This window comes from Camelus ferus, chromosome 18 (genome assembly GCF_009834535.1).
Source record: "Camelus ferus isolate YT-003-E chromosome 18, BCGSAC_Cfer_1.0, whole genome shotgun sequence".
Classification (NCBI taxonomy): Eukaryota; Metazoa; Chordata; class Mammalia; order Artiodactyla; family Camelidae; genus Camelus; species Camelus ferus.
In genome coordinates this window covers 6295468-6320140 of record NC_045713.1, presented here as the reverse complement: position 1 = coordinate 6320140, position 24673 = coordinate 6295468, and the positions used below count along the sequence as shown (strand labels likewise).

Below are 24673 nucleotides of genomic sequence, written 5' to 3'. Positions count from 1 at the left end.
CTACTCTATGTCCCTTTGCCGTGCATCCTTGGAAAGTTCATGGCTCAGATTTCCAGCTCACCAGCTTATTCTTTAGCTGTGCATGTTCTGTTTTTTCAGCCCATCTGCTGAGCCTTTTTATTTTCACCGTCATAAATTCCATTTCCAAGATATCTACTATTTTCATTTCATAGTATTTCCTATGAGTGAAAATTCTATCTCTTTGAGAACATTAATTATGCTTAAAAAACTGCCTTCATCTATTTGCTTTATTAATTGTTTTTTTTTTTTCCTTGAAGGTGTGATTTATTCTTTGTTGAGCTGGTACTTTTCTTTCAGGGTGTTGACCTTTTTTCTTAAATAATTTGAAATTCTTGGTGTTGGGGTTTTCCATTAGCTTGTCTCTGTTTCTCTTTTACTGTTGCTTTGCTTCTTGGAGGGTTGGTGGTCTAGGTAGAGGGTAGAGAGTGCAAGAATTCCACCGTCTGACCTTGGAAGAGTCCAAGTCTCTCTTGGAGGTCATCAGCCTTTGAGGCATCTGGTCTGACCACACCTGCCGCAAAACAGGTGAGTTCAATGCCTGCTTCTTGGCATTAGCAGCACGAGGGATCCTGGTCCTACCTGTCTGGTCCCTTCTACTGACAATCACCTCTGGGTTCCTCCCCATCCCGTTAGCCACATCTCCTGCTTCTCCGTTGTACCCACCTTTACCCACAGTCCTCTTCCCGGTGTGTTTTGTGCTGTGCTTCCTTCTTCAGTTTAGTCCCGTGTGCTTTTAGTCTCTCAAGGGTTCCTCAAAATGTCCGGCCCACTGCTTTTTTTTTCCAGTGCTGTTAGGGGCTTATTTTTATTTACTTACATTTTGTGCTTAATTGAGTTATGATTGACAAATTTAAAAAGTGTTTAGGTGGTACAACTTGATTTTTTTGAAGGTTTACAATGTGATGATCTAATTACATATATATGTGAAATGATAACCACAGATTATTAACACATCTATCACCTCACATAGTTACCTTTGTGTGTGTGTGTGTGTGTGTGTGTGTGTGTGTGTGTGTAGTGAGAACACTTAAGATCTATTCTCTTAGCAAATTTCAAGTATACAATATGGTATTATTAACTATAATCACCAATTACAGATCTAATCTGCTCATTAGATCCCCAGAACTTAAAACAAGAAGTTTGTATCCTTTGACCAACAACTCACCACCACCTTTCCTTCCTCCGCCACTGGCAACCACTGTCCTACTCTCTGGTCCTATGAGTTTAGCTTTTTTATATTCCACTTATAAGTGAGATCATACAGATTTGTTTTTATGTGTCTGACTTAATCACTTAGCATAATGTCCCCTAGGCTCATCCATGTTGCCACAAATGGTAGGATTTCCTTCTTTTTTGTGGCTGAATAATATTCCATTGTATATATACTACATTTTCGTTATCTGTTCATCTGTCAGTGGGCACTTAGGTTATACTCACTTTGGCTATTATGAATAATGCTGCAGTGAACATGAGGGTGTGCAGATATCTCTTTGAGATACTGTTTCTGATTCCTTGAGATATATACCCAGAAGTGAGATTCCTGGATCATATGGTAGGTCTCTTTTTAATTTTTTGAGGAACCTGCCATAATGGCTACACCAATTTACATTCCTACTAAGACTGTACCAGTGTTCCCTTTTCTCCACACCTTCAACAACCCTTGCTATCTCATGTCTTTTTTTTTTTTTTAACATTTTTATTGAGTTATAGTCATTTTACAATGTTGTGTCAAATTCCAGTGTAGAGCACAATTTTTCAATTATACATGTACATACATATATTCATTGTCACATTTTTCTTTCCCTGTGAGCTACCACAAGATCTTGTATATATTTCCCTGTGTTCTACAGTATAATCTTGTTTATCTGTTCTGCACATGCCTGTCAGTATCTACAAATTTTGAAATCCCAGTCTGTCCCTTCCCACCCCCTACCCCCTTGGCAACCACAAGTTTGTATTCCATGTCTATGAGTCTGTTTCTGTTTTGTATTTGTGTTCTTTTTTAAGATTCCACATATGAGTGATCTCATATGGTATTTTTCTTTCTCTTTCTGGCTTACTTCACTTAGAATGACATTTTCCAGGAACATCCATGTTGCTGCAAATGGTGTTACATTGTCGGTTTTAACGGCTGAATAGTATTCCATTGTATAAATATACTACAACTTCTTTATCCAGTCATCTGTTGATGGACATTTAGGCTGTTTCCATGTCTTGGCTATTGTAAATAGTGCTATGAACATTGGGGTGCAGGTGTCTTTTTGAAGTAGGGTTCCTTCTGGATATATATGCCCAGGAGTGGGATTCCTGGGTCACATGGTAAGTCTATTCCTAGTCTTTTGAGGAATCTCCATACTGTTTTCTACAGTGGCTGCACCAAACTGCATTCCCACCAACAGTGTAGGAGGGTTCCCTTTTCTCCACAGCCTCTCCAGCATTTGTCATTTGTGGCCTTTTGAATGATGGCCATTCTGACTGGTGTGAGGTGATACCTCATCATAGTTTTGATTTGCATCTCTGATAATTAGTGATATTGAGCATAATTAGTGATAATGTGCCTATTGGTCATTTGTATTTCTTCCTTGGAGAATTGCTTGTTTAGTTATTCTGCCTATTTTTGGATTGGGTTGTTTGTTTTTTTCTTATTATGTCATATGAGCTCTCATGTCTTTTTGATAATAGCCACCCTAACAATTGTGAGTTGATATCTTATTTTGATTTGCATTTCCCTGATGATTAATGATGTTGAGCATCTTTTCATGTACCCATTGGCCATCTATATGTCTTCTCTGGAAAAATGTCTACTCAGATTCTTTGGCCATTTTTCACTGGATTATTAGTTTTTGTTTTGTTTGCTATTGAGTTTTATGAGTTTCTTATATATTTTGGGTATTAACCCTTATCAGATAAATGGTTTGCAAAAACCCCAAAGCTCCCACAGAGGCATTTTTGTCCAAGGATGGCTGCCAAATTATTGTTACTGGGGGTTATTGAGTGAGGGACCTCCTCTCCCACTATCTTGCTTATGTCACAGAAGGGACTTAATTTTAGATTTTAGCTTTCTAGGATCTGGAGATGGTAGGGGGAGGTGGGAGTATGTGCTTGTCCACCATCTTCATCCAGTCACCTTATTGTTTGTACCTGTTGCTTCCTCCCCAGTGCACGCCCCAGCTCAGGCTCGTCATCACTTACACACAGCACCAGAGGGGCTTTTCTCAAATCAGACCCATGTGAGTCCTTTCCCCAGCTGGTTGGCCTCTCTTAGGACCTGGGTTGGGTGCCCTGCTCGGTTTCCATAGCTCCCTGTGCTCATCCGGTGGTTGTTTCTATGATCCCGTGTTCCGATGTGTTGTAATCACCCTCTCATTCGTCTTCCCCACCAGAGTGGGATTTCCTGGGAGGGGTAAAGCCTTTTTCACTGATTTCACACAGAGTGTTTGTTGACTGAAATGATGCCAGGGCTTGATGGTCAAGGCATGTGGATACGCTCCCTTACCCTTAGACCCGGACAGAGGGTCTCAGTGGGCCCCTTACCCCAAAGGACCAGGCCCTCAGGCTTGTGGAGGGACCCCTCCTTGGCCAGAACAGCCTTTCAGTCCACACTCGGCACCTCAGGAACAGGCAGGACTAATGTGACTGTTGATCTCCCCACAGGCACTGGTGCCATCACACGGTAACACGGACGGTGTCCTGCCAGGTGCAGAACGGCTCGGAGACCGTGGTCCAGCGCGTGTACCAGAGCTGCCGGTGGCCTGGGCCCTGCGCCAACCTAGTGAGGTAAAGGCCGTGGGCTGGCCAGCTCTGCCGCTCCTTTCTGTTCCCTTAGATGAATCCAGCCCTAGCACAGCTGCTGGGGGAGTGGGCTGATGCTCGTCGAGTTGGGCACACATTTCTGGAGCACCTTTTGTGTGCTGAGTGTGAGGGGTATGCATGTGCAAAGATGGATATGCTTCCCACCCTGAAAGATCCTGACAATCCAGTGTCTATTTAATAAGCAGAAGAGCACCATAGACATACGAAGTGAAGGGACTTAGGGGGTGGGGAAGGGCCTGGTGAAGTCCCCTCACGCTGCCCTACAAGCCCTGCCTCTTACAGCCATGCCCACCACAAGCCCTGCCCCACAGCCCCACAGCCCCACCCACCTCAAGCCCTGCCCTTCACAGCCCTCCCACCTCACAGCCCTGCCCGCCTCACGAGTGCCCTCCATTCCCAGCCCTCAGCAGCTACTGGCATTCACAGGGCGAGGTCTGAGAGGGCGACCAGACATTCAGGGTCTCAGACCCCACCTTGCCTGCCTCCTTGTTCTCTCCCCGCCCCAGGCCCTGCTCCAACTCCTGTCCACTTCCCTTACCCCTTCACTCCCACACTCGCCAGCCCTGGGTTTCTGCCTCAAAGACCCTTCCTCATCTCTGCCTTGGACCACACTCCTCGAACTCCAAATCCCTTTCTGTTTCGTGTTAGGCGAGCACTCTGTGCCCCTCTCTAAGAGGGCATTTTGCATGGGGTCTGTATTGGGCAGAGCTCTCCAGAGAAACAGAACCAATAGAGTGTGTGTGTGTGTGTGTGTGTGTGTGTGTGTTGGATATATATATATACAGGAGGTGGGTAGATTTTAAAGGAATTGGCTCATGTGGTTGTGGGGGCTGGCATGTCCAAATCTGCAGGATAGGTAGGAGACCCAGGAGACCCAGTGATGTTGCAGCTGGAGTCAGAAGGCAGTCAGCTGGCAGAATTTCTTCTTCCTCAGGGGAGGTCTGTCTTTTTCTGAAGGCCTTCACCTGATTGAAAAAATCCCACCACATTATGGAAGGTAATCTGCTTTACTCAAAGTCTGCTGCTTTTATGTCAATCTCAACTAACGAAGTACTTTCACAGCAACGTCTATTCACATTTGACCAAATATCTGGGTACTGTGGCTCAACCAAGTTGTTACATAAAATTAACCATCACAGGGTCGTCACGAGTTGGGTATGTTTTCATCACCAAAGAGGGAGGGTGAGCCTGTGAGTCAGGGCCTGTGTTCACCCTGTGCTGTTCCCTATAGGGCTCAGCAGGAAGTCAACACCAGAATCAGCCTGCATTGTGGATTGGTGGGACCCACAAATGTGGCAGAGATTCTGCCCCTGGGCCAGAATTATTATCTTATATTTTGCAATACATTCCCATAGAGCCACCTCATTTTTAACAGCTGTGTAGTATTCCACTTTAGAAGTGGGTCCTCATTTATTTCCCATGTCCTCAATTGATGGATATTTATGTGGCTTCCTAATTTTAGCTATTCCAGACTATGCTTCAATCAACAGCATTATATATATTTTAACACTTTTACAAGTGGTTTTTTCCTCCCAAACTTCTAATTTTGAAACAATTTTAGATTTACATAAATGTTGCCAAAAAATAGTAAACAGAGTTTCTGTATACCTGTTTCTTTCATCCAGCTTCCTTGTCTTAGTCCATCTGGGCTGCTGTAGCAAACCACCATAGACTGGGTGGCTTAGACAGCAAACATTTATTTCACACAGTTCTGGAGATAGAAGTCTAAGATCAAGGTGCTGGCAGACTCATTGTCTGGAGAGAACTCTCTTGCTGGTTCACAGAGAGCCTTCTCAATGTATCTTCATGTGGCAGAGGAGATGAGGGAGTTCCCTGGGGTATCTTTTATAGGGGCACTAATCATGTTCATGAGGGCTCCACCGTCATGACCTAATCACCCCTAAACACCATCACACTGGGGATTAAATTTCAATGTATGCATTTAGGGGAGGATGCAAACATTGAGTCTATAGCATCCCCCTAAGATGAATGTCTTCTATAGTCATAGTACAGTTATCCAAACCAGGAAACTAACAATTTTACAATACTATAAACTAAGACTTTATTCAGATTTTACCACCTGTCCCACTAATATCATTTTTTCTGTTCGTTTGATTTTTTTGTTCTATTTTGCATTTAAGTTGTCATGTCTCCTTAGTCTCCTTCAATCTGGGACCGTTTCTTGGTCTTACGTTGTCTTTCACAGCCTTGACACTTGTGAAAGTCCTGGTCAGTTATTTGGTAGATGTTCCTCAATTTGAGTTTGTCTGATGTTTCCTCGTGATTTGATGGAGAGTATGCATTTCTGGCAAGGAAACTGTAGAAGTCAAGTTGTACCTTTCTCAGGGCATCATACTCAGAGGCACATCAAATTGATACGTCCCATTACTGGTGATATTAACTTTGACTACTTGGGTAAGGTGGGGTCTGCCATGTTTCTCTGCTGTTATGTAATTATTTCTCCCTTTGTGGGGGATATTTTGAGTCTATACAAATATCTTGTTCCTCATCCTCCTTTCACCCAGTAATTTTAGCATCCATTGATGATTCTTGCTTGCCATAATTATCATTAAGGTGTTTGCCAAATAGTGATTTTCTCTTTTCATCATTTTTAGTAGTAGTTTCTTAACTTGGGGTCCACATGGTACACAAGGGTTTCTTCTTTTTTTAATGGAGGTGCCAGGACCTCGTGCATGTTAAGCATGCACTCTACCACTGAGCTATACCCGCCCCCCTACACAAGGGTTTTTGAATACTTATCCTGCAGAAGGAATGGCTAAGTAAATGGATGTGCTCACTAAAAATTTAAGGTGGAGAGGGAACCAAACGAGCTGTCCTAAATCGCTGACCTCAGCTGACAAAATTTCAGATAATCATTAATTTTCACAACTGCCCTCGGCTTTATCACGTAGGCAATTGTGGGAACAATGCTTCAGAAGCATCAAGGTCTTACCTTGGCCCTGCTCCAAACCTTCCAGAAGCTTCCATCTCACTTAAAAGTCCACACCTCTCACTTAGGCTGATCAAGGCCTCCTGGGATGTGGACCATGTTCTCTTCCTGAGCTTTTCATGGGCTGCCTCGCTTTTGGGCTCTGGCCACACAGGCCTTGCGGTCCTGGAGGCTCTGTCCCTCCTTGGAGCTCCACGTTTGCTTGTCCTCCTGTCTGGACTGCTTTCACCCAGGAGCAGCTGGAGCAGCTGGATCTCCTTACAGGGTTCAGTTCTCTGCTCCAGGGTCTCTCTTCCCTCACCCCCATCACTCTCCAGCCCCTTATCCTGCTTAATCTTGTTCTTAGCATTTGTCACTGTCTGATCCACAGCGTTCATTCATGGTCAGGCTGCTCACTCTCTGCCCAGCCCACTACCCTGGGGGCGGGAGGAGGGTGAGGACTGTCTCTCTCATTTCTCTGCCCCCCAGTGCCAGGTCTCCAGGGGCTCCAGAAACATTACTGAATTGAGGACGATGAAATGAGATCAAAATTGTCAGGACAGTGAGTGTGTGACGGTGAGCTGTGAACACAGATCTTGGTGGAGTCAAGTCCTTGTCTTATAAACTGGTCCACACACTTGTGATGAGGAGACTGAGGCTCAGAGAGGCAAAGTGATCTGCCCAAGGTCACAAGGAGAGTCACAGGGACTGGGTTGGGTGAGACTCTGGTTCGTCAATCTGGACCCAGTGGAATGCTCCTGGGGTTTCAAGGCCCAGCTCCCTTTCCCCCCCAAATAAACCTTTGTTGACACCTTCCTGGATTCGGGCCCCAAGGTTCCCAGGAGAGCATGAGTGAGAACGCAGACCAGTCCCTGATTTGGGGAGATGGCGGTGGGCTTGAGCTGGGGGAACGTTAGTTAAGGCACCACAGCCACAGGTGTAGTTACATCTGTCACTGGTGCAGACTGACGAGGCCATGTGGAGCCCCAGGCCCGTGGGGAGGGCTTTTCTGAGCTGTGGTGACCCGGGGTGTCACATGCATCCTGCTTTCAGGTCCTAGTTCTACTGGCTTCGTATATAAGAGGCCCTGTCTTTGTAGGGGTACAGTAAGGGGGGATCTGGAGTCAAAAAGACCAGCTGTGTGACTTTGAGCAAGTTACTTGACCTCTCTGAGCTTTATTTCTAAAACGGAGGCAACACCTGTCTCATAGGGAGGTTGTTAGGATTCCAGGAGAGAAAGTGCTAGTTCGCGCTCTGTGCGTGGTATGTTTTGGGACATGCTAATGACTGTTCCTTATTAACCATTATTTCCCCTTGGCCAATGAATTCCTTCTTTACTTTCGAGGTCCAGCTGCAGCCTCCCCTTTGCAATGCTGTCGCCTGCACTCTTCCAGACAGAAGTGATAAGTCCTTCAGTTATGTTCCCCCAGAAGAATCTTATTTGGCGTCTTCTAGAGCACAGCTGGACTTGTTTTAGTTAATTGTCTGTCTGGCCATCTCTCCTGTTGGACTCTGTCCCTCGAGGGCAGGGGGTGTCTACTGTTCACTTTGAGATCCTCTGGGTCTTTGTGAGTGCCTGGAGAAAGTTATTACAAACTTGGTAAAGTTTGACCCACATCCCCCTCCTTTCTCCCTCCTGTCCGCACTTCCTGACTGCCTGGGGTGCTCCTACCCTGCAAGGGAGGGCTTCCTTCAGCTGGATCCCTTTGCCAGAGGTGTAACACACTTCAGGGAGTTCATATTAACTGAAGGCTTCTGGACCAGGCTTCCCCCTGTCCTGTGTAGAGTTGTGGGCAGTCCAACCCCAACCAGAAAAGAATACACACGACGAGGAAGCTAAAGGTTCTGTCTTCCTTCTTCTGGCCGTGTTTGGAAACAGGGCTGCACCCCAGTTCCCTCCTGTGGCTGTGACAGTCTGACCAGAAGAGAGGACGGGGGGGCCTCTGCCTTATTGTCAGGACAGAGTGGCTGAGCCCGGGTGGAGAATAAATGGCTGTAGAAGCACAGTCAGAGTGGGCCTGGTAGCGGCTCTGACCCCAGGGTGGGGGTGGTTGTTGGGTGTGACCCCTCCATCCTCCAAGGCAGTTCCTGTAAGGAGGTGTCCGCTGGTCTGTCTGGTTTAACCTGGCTGTTTCCAAGGCCTGAGCACCTGCTGGTGGGAGGGGCTAGCCGGTGGGTGGAGACAGGAAGTGGGGGCGCCCTGGGCAGCACGTGGTTCTGTCTCCTGACTTCACAGACTCACCGTGAGCTGGAACGGTGGTAGAATTTGGTGGTGGGCCAGCCCAATCACCTGGACATGGCTGTCCATGTGTGTCCCCTCCTTGGAGTCGTGGCGATATGGGGACCTTCTCCCAGGGCACACAGGCCATGCTGTGTTCCTACCACCAGGATGAACGAGGGCCTCCGCACTCTTTCTCCCGGAGATGCGCTTAGCTTTGCCTAGAAATAGGTAACCTGATTTGGGGTCCTCGGAAAACCCAGGTCTCCAGATAGCCTCTCCCAAGGGCCCTGGAATGTCTTGTTTGTTCACTCATCATTCATTCATTCATTCACACGTTCATTCATGTTTCTTTGGAGGCCAGTTGCATGGGGTGCATTTGGCTGGCTCAGAGCTCCCGGGTTTTCTCAGAGGAGCAGGGTGGCCGCCCTCCACCAGCTGCGGAGCCGTAGGAGATGGAGCAGGACTCGGGCATGATGGGAGCCTGCCTGCCCCACCCCTGGCACAGAGCAGCGTGCCTGGGGCATGTGGCCCTTCCACCCAGGCCAGGGGGACCCCCAAGGGAGGCCACCCTGGCCCTCCTCCAGCCATGCAAGGAGCCCATGAGGCCAGGGGATGTGTCTGGCTGGAGCCCGTGCTCCTCTTCTAGACCTTTCTTTGGGTACTTGGCTAAATAGCTTTGAGCAGCTTCCAGGCCTGCACTAGCCCCGCACTTGATCTGGGTGCACTGTGAGCCCTATGGGGAGGGTGAGGGATGGCTGTTTGTGGGGCGTGGATGGAGTGTGGGCTGGGTCCACACACGGTGTGTGGGATGGAGCTGGGGGTAGGAAGACAAGGGGTGGGGATTGGGGTCTCACTTGTTTAGTTTGTACAAATGATGTGCTGTATGAAGTTACTGCGGGGATTCAGTGCCGGGGTGACGGCATGTCTAGGCCAGTGTCTTGCTGGTGATACGCCCTCAGTACATTGGCTACGACTCCCAGGGAAGAGGTATAAATACCAAGTGGGCAAACAGTGACTCATGAGAGGACAGAGCTCGCTGGCTGCCGAGGGCTTGGGGCACCTGCACCAGCGTCCTCCTGCCGCCCACCCCGCTCAGTGTGAAGTCTGGGCGGAGGCCAGGGCAGGGGGAAGGGGTTTCTGCACGTCTGCGTAGTTAGATTTGGGGATCAGCGTGGCCATAATCCTTGGTGGGGCCTCTCTTTGCAGAGCACTGTGAAGTCAGCACATTATCTCATTACACCCTGATGACATTTTTATGACAAAATTGTGCAGGTGGGGGAAGGGAGGGTGTGATTGTGAAAACATGAGCGTAACAGAATCTGGGCACACTGAAGCCTATTTGGAAGGCACTAGGGGACTGGCATGTGTCCCCAATCCCTCCCTGTGCCCCCACCCTCTCCCCCAGGAGCCCCATGTAGGCCTGTTTCTTTGTGTTTGTTCATCCACCCAAGCTTCTCACCACATATTTCTTGAGGGCCTGTTTTGTGCCAGAGGGGAATATGATGGAGAATAAGACCAAATCCTCTCTCTGATGGAGTTTATATTCACCTACACATGAAAACAAGAAAAAATATCCCCTGAAAATGAGTTCAGGAAATTAAAATAGGGTCATGTGACAGAGCATGAACTGGGGGCTACTTTAGAGGACATGGGAGAGAGATTCTTTGAAGAAAGGACATTGATGCTTAGCGATAAATGAGGAGAAGGAGCGTCCAGGTGAAGATGGGGTGAAGATAGTTGGCACAAAGGCCCTGAGGCAGCAAGGTCCTGGACGAAGAAACAGAGAGAAAGGTCTGTGTCCAGAAGCAGAGCAGGTGAGGACAGTTTAGGTAGAGACTGATCTTGGCAAGCCTCAGTTTGGACTTTACTGTAAGAGTGTTGGGAAGCCACTGAAGATTTTAAGTACCGATGAGAAATGACTTGATTTAGGTTTTCAAAAAGAAAAAAATTAAGCTTTTTATTTCGAGATCATTGTAAACTCATATGTAGTTGTAAGAAATAATGAAATTGGGTTAAAATACACAGAGCATAAAACTTGCCATCTTACCTATTTTAAGTGTGCAGTTCAGTGATCTTAACACATCCACACTGTCATGGAACCATCATCACCATCCATCCTTGTGATTCTTTTCATCTTGTAAAACTGAAACGCTAGACCCACTAACAATAACTCCCCATTCTCCTCTCCCTCCAGTGCCTGGAAACCACCATTGCCACTAGCCTGTTCTCCATGTCTATAATTTTGCCATTTCAAGAATGGAATCCTATAGTCTGTAACTTTTTAGGAATGGCTCTTCTTGCTCTTAATTCTTTGGAGATTCAGCCAGGTTGTTGGGTGTGTCAATAGTTCCTCCGTTTTTACAGCTGAGTAGTATTCTGTGGTGTGGATATGCCACAGTTAGTTTGTCTGTTGGAAGACATTTAAAACCACTGGGTTGTTTCCACTTTGGGGCTATAATGAATAAAGCTACTATAAACATCAGTGTACATTCAAGTTTTTATATGAACATCAGTTTTTTATTTTTCTGGGTAAACGCCCAGGAGTGCAATTGTGAGGTCATATGGTACTTGCATGTTTAGTTTTTAAGGAAACTGCGGAACTGTTTCCAGCGTGGCTGTACTGTTTTACATCCCCACCAACGATGTCTGAGGGATCCAGTTTCGCGTATCCCTGCCAGCATTTAGTGTTGTCGCTATATTTTATTTTAGCCATTCTGTGTAGTCTGTTTTATGTTGGTTTTAATTTGCATATCCCTAGGGGCTAGTAACATTGAACATCTTTTCATGTGCTTATTTGCCATCTGTATATCTTCTTTTGTGAAATGGCTCGTCATGTCTTTTTGCCCATTTTCTAATTGGATTATTTGCTTTTTTTTCACTGTGGCGTTTTGAGAGGTTTTATATATTCTAGATACTAGCCCATTGTCAGATACGTGGTTTGCAAATATTTTCTCCCACTCTGTGGCTTGTCTTTTCATCCTCGGGACAGTCTTTTGCAGAGCAAAAGATTTTAATTTCAACAAAGTCCAAGTGATCAGTTTTTCATTTTATGGATCGTACTTTTGGTGTCAAGTCTAAGAAGGTTTTCTCCTATGTTTTTTCCTGAAAGCTTTATAGGTTTATGTTTGACATACAAGTCCATGTTCCACTCTGGGTTGGTTTTTGCACGAGGTGTGAGATTTTACTGGTCTCTGCATGTCCCAGCTCCTCCAGTACTATTTGTTGAAAAGGTTATTCTTCTGTCATTGAATTGATTTTGCATGTTTGTCAAAAATCATTTGGGCACAGTGGTGTTGGTCTGTTTCCAAGTTCTCTTTTCTCCATTGATGTGTGTGTCTGAAGCGTGCCTGCCAATACCACACAGTCTTGATTGCTGTAGCTCTGTAAGTCTTGAAATCAGCTAGACTGATTTTTCCCACTTTATTCTTCTCTTTTGAAATTGTTTTAGTTCCTTTGTCTTTTCATATAAAATTTAGACTAATTTTGCCTATACCTACCAAAAATCTGGATGAGATTTTAGCAGAAATTGCATTAAACCTTTATATCTACTTGGTGGCAATTGACATCTTTATTATGTTGACTCTTCCAGCCCAGAAATGTGCATTTCATTTATTTAGATATTTTTTGATCTCTTTCATCTTTCTTCATCGATTTCTTGGATTTCTTACAGTTTTCGGTGTACAAGTCCTGTTCCTTTTAGGTTGTTTTTTTTTTTTCCTGAGTGATTGGAAATAGGTTTTTTGATAAAATTGTATTTTTAATTTTGATGTCCATGTGTTCATTGCTAGTACATAGAAACACAATTGGTTTTTGTATGTTTACCTTGGATCCTATGGCCTTGCTGAACCCATGTATTAGTTCTGAGAGGTTTTTTTTTTTTGTAGATTCCTTGAGATTTTCGACAATCATGTCATCTGTAAATTGAGACAGCCTTGTTTTCTCCTTCCCAATCTATATGTCTGTGATTTCCTTTTCTTGCCCTTTTTCTGGCTAGAACTTCCAGAACTCGTTAAATAAAAGTGGGGAGAATGCTTTGTTCTCAGTTGTAGGGGGAAAGCATTTCACCATGAACTGTAATGTTAACAGTAAAGTTTTTGTACATGTTCTTTCTGAAATTGAGGAAGTTTTTTTCTATTCCTGTTTTTCTGGGAGTTTTTATCCTGGGTACTGAATTTTGTCAAAGAAATTTTTGTGTTGATTACCACAATCATGTAATTTCTCCTCTTTAGCCTGTTAATGTGGTGATTACATTAACTGACTTTGGAATATTGAGTCAACATTGCATCCCTGAAATAAACTCCACTTGGCCAGAGTATATAATTTTTTAAATATAATACTGAATTCTGTTTGCTAGTGTTTTGTTGAGGGTTTTGTGTCTATATTCATGATGGAAATTGGTTTGTAGTTTTCTTGTTTTGTGCTATTTTTGTCTGACATTGGTATCAAGCTCTTATAAAATAAGTTAGGAAGTACTCCCTCTTCTTTTATTTTCTGGAAGAGATTATGTAGAATTGGTATTAATTCTTCCTAAATATTTGGTAGAATTCTCCAGTGAAACCATCTGGGTCTGGAGATTTCTTTGGGGGGGAGCTTTTAAGCTACAAATTCAATTTCCTTAATAGTTATAGGGCTATTCAGATGATAGGTTTCACATTGAGTGAGTTAGGCTAATTCGTGTTTTTCATGAATTGGTCCCTTTCCTCTAAGTTGTTAAATTTATGTGTATCATGATAATTTGTGTCTGCTCGCCTTTTTTCTTTGTCAGTCTTGCTAGAGGTTTATCATTACTTTGATCTTTTTAGAGAACCAGCTTTTGGTCTCATTGATTTTCCTCCATTGTTTTTCTGTTTTTGGTTTCATTGATTCCTGCTCTTATCTCTCCTGTGTCCTTCTTTCTGCTTGCTTTGGATTTATTTTTCTCTACTTTTTTGGAGGTTCCTGAGATGGGCTGCCAAGGGGATAAAGGACACAGGCTCAAGATGATGGTGGCGCACGCTAGGTGATAGCTGGGGAAGTGGAGAAAAGTGGGTGGATTCAGGAGGTGTTCTGGAAGCTGAGATGACAGGAGTGTCTGATCCCTTATGGGAGAGAGCAATTAGGGATAACCCTAAATTTTTATGGTAGGAGTGGCTGGCTGGCTGAGCATGCTAGTTACTGAACTCGGGACACTGGCAGGAGGTCATCTCCAGGGGTGGAAACCAACAGGTCTGCTTTGGCCAAGTGAAGTTTGAGATGCTTATGGGCATCTATGGGAAGAGGAGTATCAAGTAAGAGGTTGAGTAATAAAGTTTGGAGTTCCACGAAGACCATATTGAATTTCATGGATTCTCAGAGCTATTGGTAGGAAGAAGTGTGTCATCTTATGATCACTAAAAATGTAGCTAATTAAACTATAGCACACCATCAACTGTAGGGTGAATCCCAACTCAGAGATGTTAAAATGTAGCAACACGGGCATGCTGGAATTGGGGAAGTGTGGTATGATTGAGAATCATAAATACGTAGATGGTATTTAAGGCTATGGGGCTGGGGTGAACTTGCGGAGGAATAGATGGAGAAGGGGTGCTGATCCCAGAACAGTCCAGGTACCCGAGCCTTGGAGGTTGGGCCAAGGAAGTGAAGAAGCAGCAGCCAGGTCAGGAGAGAGGGAGAGTGTGAACTCCCAGTGCTTCTGCGTGGCCGATGGGGTAAGGGCTGAGGGGCGACCATTGGATTTGGTGACATGGAGTTACTGGGGATCCTGGCAAGTGCAGTTTTGGGGAGTGGTGAGGATGGAGGCCGAGATGGCGAGGGTGAGAAAAATGAGAGATGAGGGAATGAAGACCGGGAGAGTAGGAAACTCTTTCAAGAAGTTTTGCTGTGAAGGAAGCAAGAAATGGGGGTTGGAAGCTGGGGGACAGCATGAAGTCAAGGGGGGTGTTTTGTTTGTTTTTAAGATAGGAGAGTCTATAGGAACATGTTTATAAACTGCTAGCAAGGACCTGGGAGAGAGGGCAGGTGGCTGGCGAAGGTGGGCAGAGGAAGGCTATCAGGGCCAAGTGCTGAGAAGCCCCGGGGTGTAGACTCGGAGCAGGAAGGGAGGGGTAGGCTTTGTCAGAGCAGCGCGGGGTCAGGGGCACCATCACCCATGCAGGTCCAACCATGTGACACCCAGATGGTCTCATTTCAGGGCTGACTCCTTCCACCCAACCGTGAGCACCTCAAAGATAGGACCACGATGTCCTCATCCCGTTATTCCCAGGGCTCACTACAGGCTCGGGTATATTAAAGTGCTCGAGAGTGTTAATGAAAGACATGTATCCACCTTCTTGTTAAATGGAAAAAAATTGGGATACAATTGTGTCCTGTGTGAATTTTCCTATTCTGTGATTTTTTTTTCATTTAAGTATAGTTGATCTACAGTGTTGTGTTAGTTTCAGGTGCACAGCAGAGTCATTCAGTCATACATAAGCATATATATATATATTCTTTTTAAATTCTTTTCCATTATAGATTATTACCAGATATTGAATATAGTTCCCTGCACTATACAGTGGGTCCTTGTTATTTATCTCTTTTATATGTATTAGTCCCATTCTACTATTTTTTATATTGGGTTTGTGTGTGTGTGTGTGTGTGTGTGTGTGTGTAGGTGGTGGTGAGGATGGCACCCACAACTAATGTTCACAGACAAGCATGAGACCCAGAGGACTGTGCCTGGGGCCCAGTCAGTAGAAGCTGGTGTGGAGAGAGAGCGAGTGGGGTCCTGCCCTGCCTGGTCTGACCGGGAGACCTGCAGCCCTGACTCAGGTTTCTCAGATCGTGTATTTGGTCTGTTTAGGTGTTTGTTCAGTACTGAGTGAGCATCTAAGTGCCAGGGACTAGTGTGCAAAAAGATCATGGCCCCCTCCCTCTCAGAGCTGGGGCATGTCAATCAAAGACTCACAGCCATGGCGGGCCGGGGAGGGGGGGTCCTGGTGTTTCCCTGGGGGAAATCTGAGCTGAATCTGGGGGATGAGGGGAATTCACTAGGGGAAGGGGTGCAGTTGGTGGGGAGTGAAGAGCCTGTGAGGGCCAGGTGGGAAGGGGAAAGGGGGGGACCTTGAGTGGGGGCCAGTCCCCTCCCTGCTGGCTTCTCCTCTGGCTTGTAGTGAGGGGCTGGATCTGGACACCTTCCTGTGAGGGGCCCTCAGAACCAGCAGACAGGACTAGGGGTGCTGCCCCTCCTGTGCCTTAGTTTCCTTTTCTGAGAAATGGGGATAAACACCCCCGTCTTGCTCCTGGGTATAAATCACAGCCCTGGCTGTGCCTTGTTCACTGCAGCAGGATGTCTGGTGTACTTGCAGCCGCCCTCCTGCCCCCTGGAGCCCCTGGTCAGCTGCTGGAGGGGGTGGGCTGGGCTGCAGGGCCCAACAGATTTGGAGGGAGGAGTCCCAGGGACTTGGGGGTTAAGTTTTCTGGCTTCTCTGCCCTCAGCTGTCTCCCTGGCCCCTCCGAGTTCTTTGATGGCATTAGAGCCAACCTTTTCCAGATGTGCTGAGCCGAGGGGTTTGCCGGAACTTCATCTGCCTCCTTGGTTCCCCTCCTCCAGATGGCCCCCTGCCAGCTAGCCTCCCCCTCTGGTTGGGTTGCCTGCTGCCTGCAAGGCTGCAAGACATCCTGGACTTAGTGCTTCCTTAAAACGTGGCCTTCTTTCCTGCCCCTCCTCATCCGGCCTGGGTGCATCAAGAAACTCACAAGGTGTCCACCTCCCTTGCCTTGGCCCCTGGCGTGGACTGTGGTCTTGGGTTTGAATGGGAGGGGAGGCCTGGGCAGGAGACACTGCCCTCTGGGCCCACAGCCCCTCCGGTCTGGCATTTAGGAATGACCAGCTTGGATGGTGGGGATGCCGGAGCCTGGAGAACCCTGCCTCCTGCTCAGAACTGTGGTGGGACTGCCCCTCCCCCTCCCCGCTGGCCCGCTGCTATTAATCAAGAGATTAATAATCTACTGCCTCCCTTTCTGAAACCCCCACTCCCGTTTCCTGTTGAGTCTCCAGCCTGTCTCGGTACCTCCCAGTCTGGTCCTCCTCGTGGTGGTCCCTGGTGAGGAAGTGGGGCCGGGGCAGGAGCAGAGGCCTGTTAGCTGCGGTGTCCAGTGAGGGAGGGGGCGCCCGCCACCCCCAGATGAGGTCTCTCGGCTGGCAGAGTCGGTCCCAGTGGGCAACGCCTGGATGATGGCCCTGCCCTGGCACCCAATGAGGGACCTCATGTGGGGACATTGCTCTTGGAGGTCAGAGAGCTCTGGGCTTACACACCTCCAGTGACAGGCGTCTCACCCTTCCTGGGAGCTCCTCCTTTGTATTCCCTCTCACATGTTGCCATTCATCCCTGCCTGGATCCCCTTTCTTGACCAGCAGCCTCCAGACTCACTTCCCCACATCCTGCCTCTCCTGTCCCGTTTGGCCGCCACACTGATACAGGTAGGGTCTCTCTTGAAGGTAGATCTGATCATGACGTTCCTCTGGGCCACAGTGCCTGGGTGGCTTCCCCATGGCCAGGAAGGGTCATCTCCCAGTGGGCACACCAGACTCTCTGTCGAGGGGTGGAAAAACCACATCAAGTCTTCAGTTTATTTTTTAATCTACAAAATAAGAGAGAAATTCAGCTCTACTGATTTTTTACATATTCAAAAACAGTAAATACTACATATATATACACGAGTATAAATTAATATCATCTGCCCACCAGTGCACCAAACCTCACCCAAATCTGGCTTTCCTGGTGCTGGGGCCTCCTCATCTTGTTAGCTCAGCCGACCTCCCTCAAGCGTCTGTCCCTCACGTGGGAAGTCTTTCCTGGCCCCTCCTGGTGGATGTAAGAGGCCATGCCCTGTTCCCCATCCCTGCATCCCTCCGTTTCCATGGAGCTCCTCACCGTGTCTTGGTTAGCATTGCGGTGCCCAGCCTGGGACTCTACCTGGTGCAGATTATTCATGGATTGTTATATTCATTCCATCGGTCTTTATTGAGCATATCTGATGTGCCACACCCTGAGCTAGGCCTGGGGTTAGTGGAGGAGACAGACATCAACAAATGATCACCCAGGTGGGTGTATATGTATAAGGGTGCTAAGTGTTTGGAAGAGAAGTCAGGGTTCTATGACAGTGTAAATTGAAGGGACTCAGCCTGCAGTGGGGTGGGTGGAATTGAGGGTGGGCTGGTCAAGGAGGGCCTCTCAGAGGAGGCGGCACTTCTGCTGAGCCTTGGGGCTGCACTGGAGTTAGTGGGCATCTTGGGCAGAGGGAACGGCAGATGACAAGCCCTGATATGGGAAGGAGCTCTGCATATTCGGAAACTCAAAAGCTGATTGCTGCTTGAGTTCTCAGTGGGGTGGAGGAGGGGGGAGCTGGGGGGCAGCCAAGGTGGACAGTGGCCAGATCTTAGAAGTCTATGTGGTCATACTAAGGATTTATTTTTTGTCCTAAGATTACAGAGCAGCTGGGAAGGGTTCATGGAGGAGATTTGTTCTTTGAAAACATCCCCAGAACTTCTGTGTGGAGGCAGGATTACTGGGGGAGGTGGTGGAAGCTGGGGTACCAATCAGGGGCTATTGCTGTGATCTGTGAGGGCAGTGATGGAGGCTGGACCAGGGTGGGGTGGGGGGAGCAGTGGGCAGGTAGGAGCTACTTGGTGGAGGTAGATCTCCCTGGGCTTGTTGGGGGGGGGGGTTAGAGAGGGGCAAGGTCAAGGTTTCCATGAATATTTGTTGAGTGAATAACAATCCCCAGGAGAATATATGTCCCTGAATTTGCTGGGTGACCTTGAGGGAAGTTCCATGATCTGCCCCCCAGAGGGAGCAAATACAAAGAGTTATACATCCCTAGAATTGGTCTGTCTTGGAAAAAATCCCTAGGGTTAGTGAGGTGGGAGACACTAGATGGGAGATTCCAAATTGTATCTGGAGAATTTCAGAGTACAGGGATCTTTATGTTGTTGCATCTCAGTCCAGACTTTACTGGGGGCTCAGAGAAGCAGGGATAGACTTTACCGACGGCTCAGAGAGGTGGGACTTGCTTGGTGGCTCACAGGTGGGCAGAGATGTATTGGGATCCAGTGTTGGTGAGGACGTTTAAACCGTCCAGTCTATGATGTTTTGATATGGCAGCCTGAGCAGACTAATACTAATACTGAGGGTAAATTTGACAAACGATGTGCACACTGCTGAGGAAAGTTAAAGAAGATCTAAGTAAATGAAAAGGCATTCATGAATAAGAAAACTCAACATTATTAAGATGTCAGTTCTCTACAAATTGATCTATATTTTCCATATAATCTTTATCAAAATTACAGTGTTTTTTTTTTATTTTGCAGAAATTGAAAGCTAATGAAAAAAATTCTATGAAAATGCAAAGGACCTAGTTGTCAAAGACAACCTTGAAGGAGAACAAAATTGGAGGACTTAAATGACCATACTGTAAGACTTTCTAGAAAGCTACATTAATTACAACAATGTGGCTTTGGTGCCAGGATAGACAAACAGATCAGTAAGACAGAATAGAGTCAAGAAACAGATCCACATTTAAACAATCATTTGATTTTCAACAAGGCACTAAAATAATTTAATTTTAGTGGGAAAATTTAGGCAAAAAGAAGGTATTTTCAATAAGTAGTGCTGGAGCAAGTGGATATCTAATGGAAAACAATGAACCTTGCTCCTTCCCAGCAGATAATAAAGTTTAAAAAATGATAAATTGGACTTGATCAAAATTTAAAACTGATCATTAAAAATATCCCTGTAAGGAAAGGATAAGGCAATCCACAGACTGGGAGAAAACATTCACAATACATGTAGCTGACAAAGATCTCTCATAGCGAGTATATCTCTATTATATATCTCACAGATCAATACGAAAAAGACACAAAACCCAATTTAAAAGTGGGCAAAAGACTTGAATAGGCACTTCACAGAAGAAGATATCTAAATGGCAGACATGAAAAGGGGTTGAATTTTATTTAGTTAACAGGAATTGCAAATTAAAACCATGATGAAAGAGTGCTGCATACATCCTAGAATGACTGAAATGAAAATAACTGACAACATCAAACATCGGGGAGGTTATGGAGCAACTGGAACTCCTACACTGCTGCTTGGTGTGTAAACTGGTTCATGCAGATAGGTTTGGGACACCTGTTTGTAGCATCTACTAAAGTCAAAACATATAGCCATCCTGTGGCCCATCAGTTCTATCTCTAGGTATACACCCTAAGGAAGTGAAAATGTGTCCACAAAGATTTGTACAAGAATGTGTATTGCATCTTTATTCATCAAAGCTCAAAACTAGGAGCAACCCAAATGTCCATGAACAGGAGAATAGACACATTGTAGTATATTTCTGTAATAATGGAATATTGTTTAGTGATACAAAGGAACAAAATAGTGCTACACTAAACAGCATAGGTGAACCTCACAGACATAATGAATGGGGGAGTGAAGGAAGGCAGACACCAAAGAGTGCGTGCTTTAAGGTTTTAGTTATATGAAATTCTAGAACAGGCAAAACTAACCTCTGGTGAGAGAAGTCAAGAGACTGGTTATGTCTGGGGGCTGGGCCATTGACTTGGAAGGGGCATGAGAGGACTTTGGAGCAATGGGGATGTTGCTGGACACATAGCTAAGAGTTCATTGAGCTAAACACTGGATTATATACAGATCTTCAACTTATGATGGAAATATGTCTCGATAAACCCATTGCAAGTTGGAAATACCATAAGTCAAAAAATGCGTTTAATCCACCTAACCTACTGAACATCATAGCTTAGCCTAGTCTGCATTAAATGTGCTCAGAACGCTAACAGTAGCCTACAGTTGGGCAGCATCGTGGAATACAAAGCCTATTTTACAATAAGGTGTTGAGTATCTCATGTAATTTATTGAATACTATGCTGAAGGTGAAACGGGACGGAAGAGTTTACATCATTGACACACACAGCTGAAAGCACATTGGGCCTGAAGAATGTCTGAAGCATTGAACTAAAGTTAATTGCTGGATGATGCAGATACAGGGTCATCAGTCTCTCTCTCTTCTGATGAGGCTGGAGAATAGCTGGTAGCAGGCACCGGGGCACCATGCTTGTTGATAGTTTAGCAGGCATAGTGTTCTTCGGGAAGATACCAAGTTTTGACTGTACAGTTTGTTTCTTCTTTCCATTATATATTTCTCTATAGCAAGCAAGAACATCTGTTATCTGCCTGTCAGCTCCTTTGAACTGACATTGACGTTAATTGACTTTCATAATAATTGAACGTTCATTTCTTCTGACCTCCTTACACCACTGCTGATAGTAGCAAAGGCATCTACCAGCTCTTTGCTATGAACTTTCTTGGTGCCTTGGGTAGAACTTCTTCCTCTGCTTCAACTTTTTTACTTCTTTCTTCCTCCAGTTCGAGCAGCTCCTCATGGGAAAGTTCTTCAGCCTCAGTACCAACAAGCTCATGAATGTCCTCTTCATCAATGTCCAGTACTAGCCATTTCCCAAGCACTGATATCTTGTTACTATTTCATCAACAGCAGAATCTCAGTTAAAGCCTTCGAATGTGTTCACATATGTCTGCAAAACTTTATTCCAAATGCTGTTCACGCATTGCCACATAACTTCTTCCCATGCTGCCATGATGGTCTGGAGAGCATTTAGAACGTTAAAACCTTTCCCAAACTCTCAGAGCATTTCACCAGATCCAGTGGCTTCAACAGCTGGCACAAATGTTTGGTGTGTAGAGTATGGTTTGAACATAGTGATGACGCCTTGGTGAGCTGAGTGCGTGCATTTGTGTTCAGTGGCAAATACACAAGCTTGACATCAGGATGTCTATCGCCGAGAGGCTGTGGATGCCCTGGAACGTCGGCTAAGATCAGCAGAATCTTAAATGGGATGTTGTTTTGTCTGCAACATTCTCTTGCCTGCGGAGTAAAAAGGCTTCAAAAGCCCAGCTTCAAACAATGTTAATATCATCCAGGCTTTCTTGTTTTGGCGATGACGAACGGGAAGTGAATGCTTGGTCACATTCCTGAATGCTCTAGGGGTCTCTGAGTGGTAGATTAGGAAAGGCTTTCATTTGAACCCTGCAGCATTTCTACCTCAAAGCAGCCTTACGTGGTCTTTTTTGTTGTCGTTGTTGTTGCTAATTTTTATTTTTTTATTGAAGTGTAGTCAATTTACAATGTTAGTTTCAGGTGTACAGCAAAGCAATTCAGTTAAACATATACACACACATGCACACACATATGTATATTTTCAGATTCTTTTCCATTACAGCTCATTATAAGAAACTGAATATAGTTCCCTGTGCTATACAGTAGGTCCTTGTTGTTTATCTGTTTTATATGTAGTAGTGTGTATCTGTTAATCCCAAACTTCTAATCTATGCCCCCACCACCACTTCCCCCCAGTATACCACAGTTTGTTTTCTTTGTCCGTTACATGGTCCTTGAATGCCTTGAATCCTGGCATTGTCTGAGACTCCTAATGAATGTCTGTACACTCCAGCATCTACTTCCAGAACAAGCTCATTTCATCGACATTCAGTATTCTGGCAAATATTTCTCATCTACAGTTACCCTTTGCAGCTCTTCCTTAAAAGCTTTGGCACCTTCAGTTCTGGCAGTTGCTGCCTCACCATGGATCTTCACAATATGAAAATTATGATGTCTTTTGAAATATTGGAACCACCCGTGACTTTGTATAAACACCTGCATGTTTGTAGGATCATGGACATGCTTTTTTAGTATATTGAAAGTCCTCTTGCCTGGATTGTCAGTAGGCCGAGCAGCATGAGCTTCTGGCCGTGATCTTCAACCCACGTGATGAGCACTTTTTCCCTAGCGTCAGTTGGCCCGGCTGTTTTCAGTGAAAACAGTGACAGTGTTGACAGTGAACTTAACTGATGCAGATGATTTCACTGTGTTACTCATTTGCTTCTTATCCTTTAAGAGAGTCGAGATTTTTGAGGGTAAAAGTCCTGACTCGTGTGTGGTGGCCATTACTGGCTTGCCGCCTTCACACTGGGCAACATCTTGAGTTTCATCTCAGAAGTAATTGCCTTCCTTTTCTTCTCACCAGAAGCAGGAGACACAGACAGGCATTGTGTAGACTTGATGGGATGGGAAAGCACAAAACACAGTATCTAAAAATTGCTCACAGCACAGTACCCTGTAGCGTACTGGTGGTCTCCCCTTGAGACCTGAGAGATGCTCCATGTCAGCAGAGAGTATGGTATGGCATATTACTAGCCTGGGGAAAAGATCAAACTGCAAAATTCCAAGTCCGGTGTCTGCTGAGTATTTCTCTCTTTTGCACCATCATAAAGTCAAAAAATTGTAGGTCGAGCCATTGTAAGTTGGGGACTGTCTCTGTTATTTTTCTGCATGTAAATTATATTTTATTAAAAAAGGAAAACAAATCCATTATAATATGAGGAGTGAACTCAGCGCTTTCCTTCCTAGCCCTACCATCACGTGGAGTCACGTGTTCGCCTGTATGATGCAGGATTAGGGCCACCACTCTGGCAGAGCGGAGTCCCTGCCATCTCCTTCATTCTTTTGTTCCCAGTGCATACACAGCAAGTGCCTCACATAGAAAAACCAAGCTTTGCACAAGGTATTGGAGGTGCTGAGGAGGGAGCCTGTAAACTCTGGCTAAGGGTGGGGGTGCCTCACAGAGAAGGGGATGTTTGGGTCACACGCTGAAGGCTTTTGGGGAGGAAAGAGTAAAGGAGGAAGGGCAAGTAGGAAGAGGAGGCTGCATGTGCAAAGGCCCAGGGGCAGGAAGAGCCACTTGTTGTGCTGTGGTGGGAGGGGCCTTGGCTGGCAGTGGTGGAAAGAGGGAGGGTAGAAAGGTAGGCAGGACCTTCTTTGTAGAATCTAAAGAGTGTGATCTTTAGTCTATGGGAGCCACGGAAGATTTTGAGAGAGGGCAGTCACAAAACCAGATCTGCATTTTAGAAAGATCACTGGGTTTGCGTACTGGACCCCAGTGGAAGGGTTGAGAGTTCGTCATGGACGTTGTTCCTGCCCAGACTGGGGATAGGCCATGGATACTTGCACCTGCCTTGGGCCTTCAGGGGAGATTCTAGGGGCTGAGCCCTGGCCTGCTGGGCTGGTGAAGCAGCGCCACCTACTGGCGTGCCCTGCTCCTGGACTTTGCAGGCCACCAGGATGCTTCTGGGACAGGCCAGCCCCTGGCCCTCAGGATGAGGGACAGAAGGAGACTGTCCCTGGGGGATGAACTCTCCGTCTAGTTCAGAGGCTTAAGATTGGTACCTTGTGCAGATGGACGGAGGAATAACACAAATTAATATTACTAGGTTTAGGCAATTCTGCCTGAGTTTGGAATCAAGCAGCATGACCTTGATAAAGTTACTTAAGCTCTTGGTGCCTCAGTTTCTTCATCTGTAAATTGGCAATAGTAATAGTATCCACCCGGTAGGGTTATGATGAGTCAACAAGTGTAAAACACTCAGAACAGTGCCCTGGTCCCTGGTGAGTACTCAGTCAGAGCTCTTATTAGCTCTTATTATTTTATCGCCATCCTCACTCAAGGCATGAACTGATGGATGCCTGGTGCCTATGGAGGGTTCACGGGCTGGAGGACAAGGGACAGCCAATGGCACTGGGGGCCTGAGGGCAACCATGGGAGCTGGAGAAGGGCCGGCCCATGTGGCTAAACAGCTCCA

At 46.0% G+C, this 24673-nt stretch overlaps 1 protein-coding gene across 1 annotated transcript in view; it reads left to right on the top strand.

Annotated features, from left to right (window-relative positions):
* COL26A1 (collagen type XXVI alpha 1 chain) overlaps positions 1–24673 on the top strand; it is a 154139-nt gene that overhangs the window by 40955 nt on the left and 88511 nt on the right. The window contains exon 3 of the mRNA XM_032459638.1: positions 3676–3798. Within this exon, the coding sequence (XP_032315529.1) occupies positions 3676–3798 (123 nt within the window). The remainder of the gene's footprint in view (positions 1–3675; positions 3799–24673) is intronic.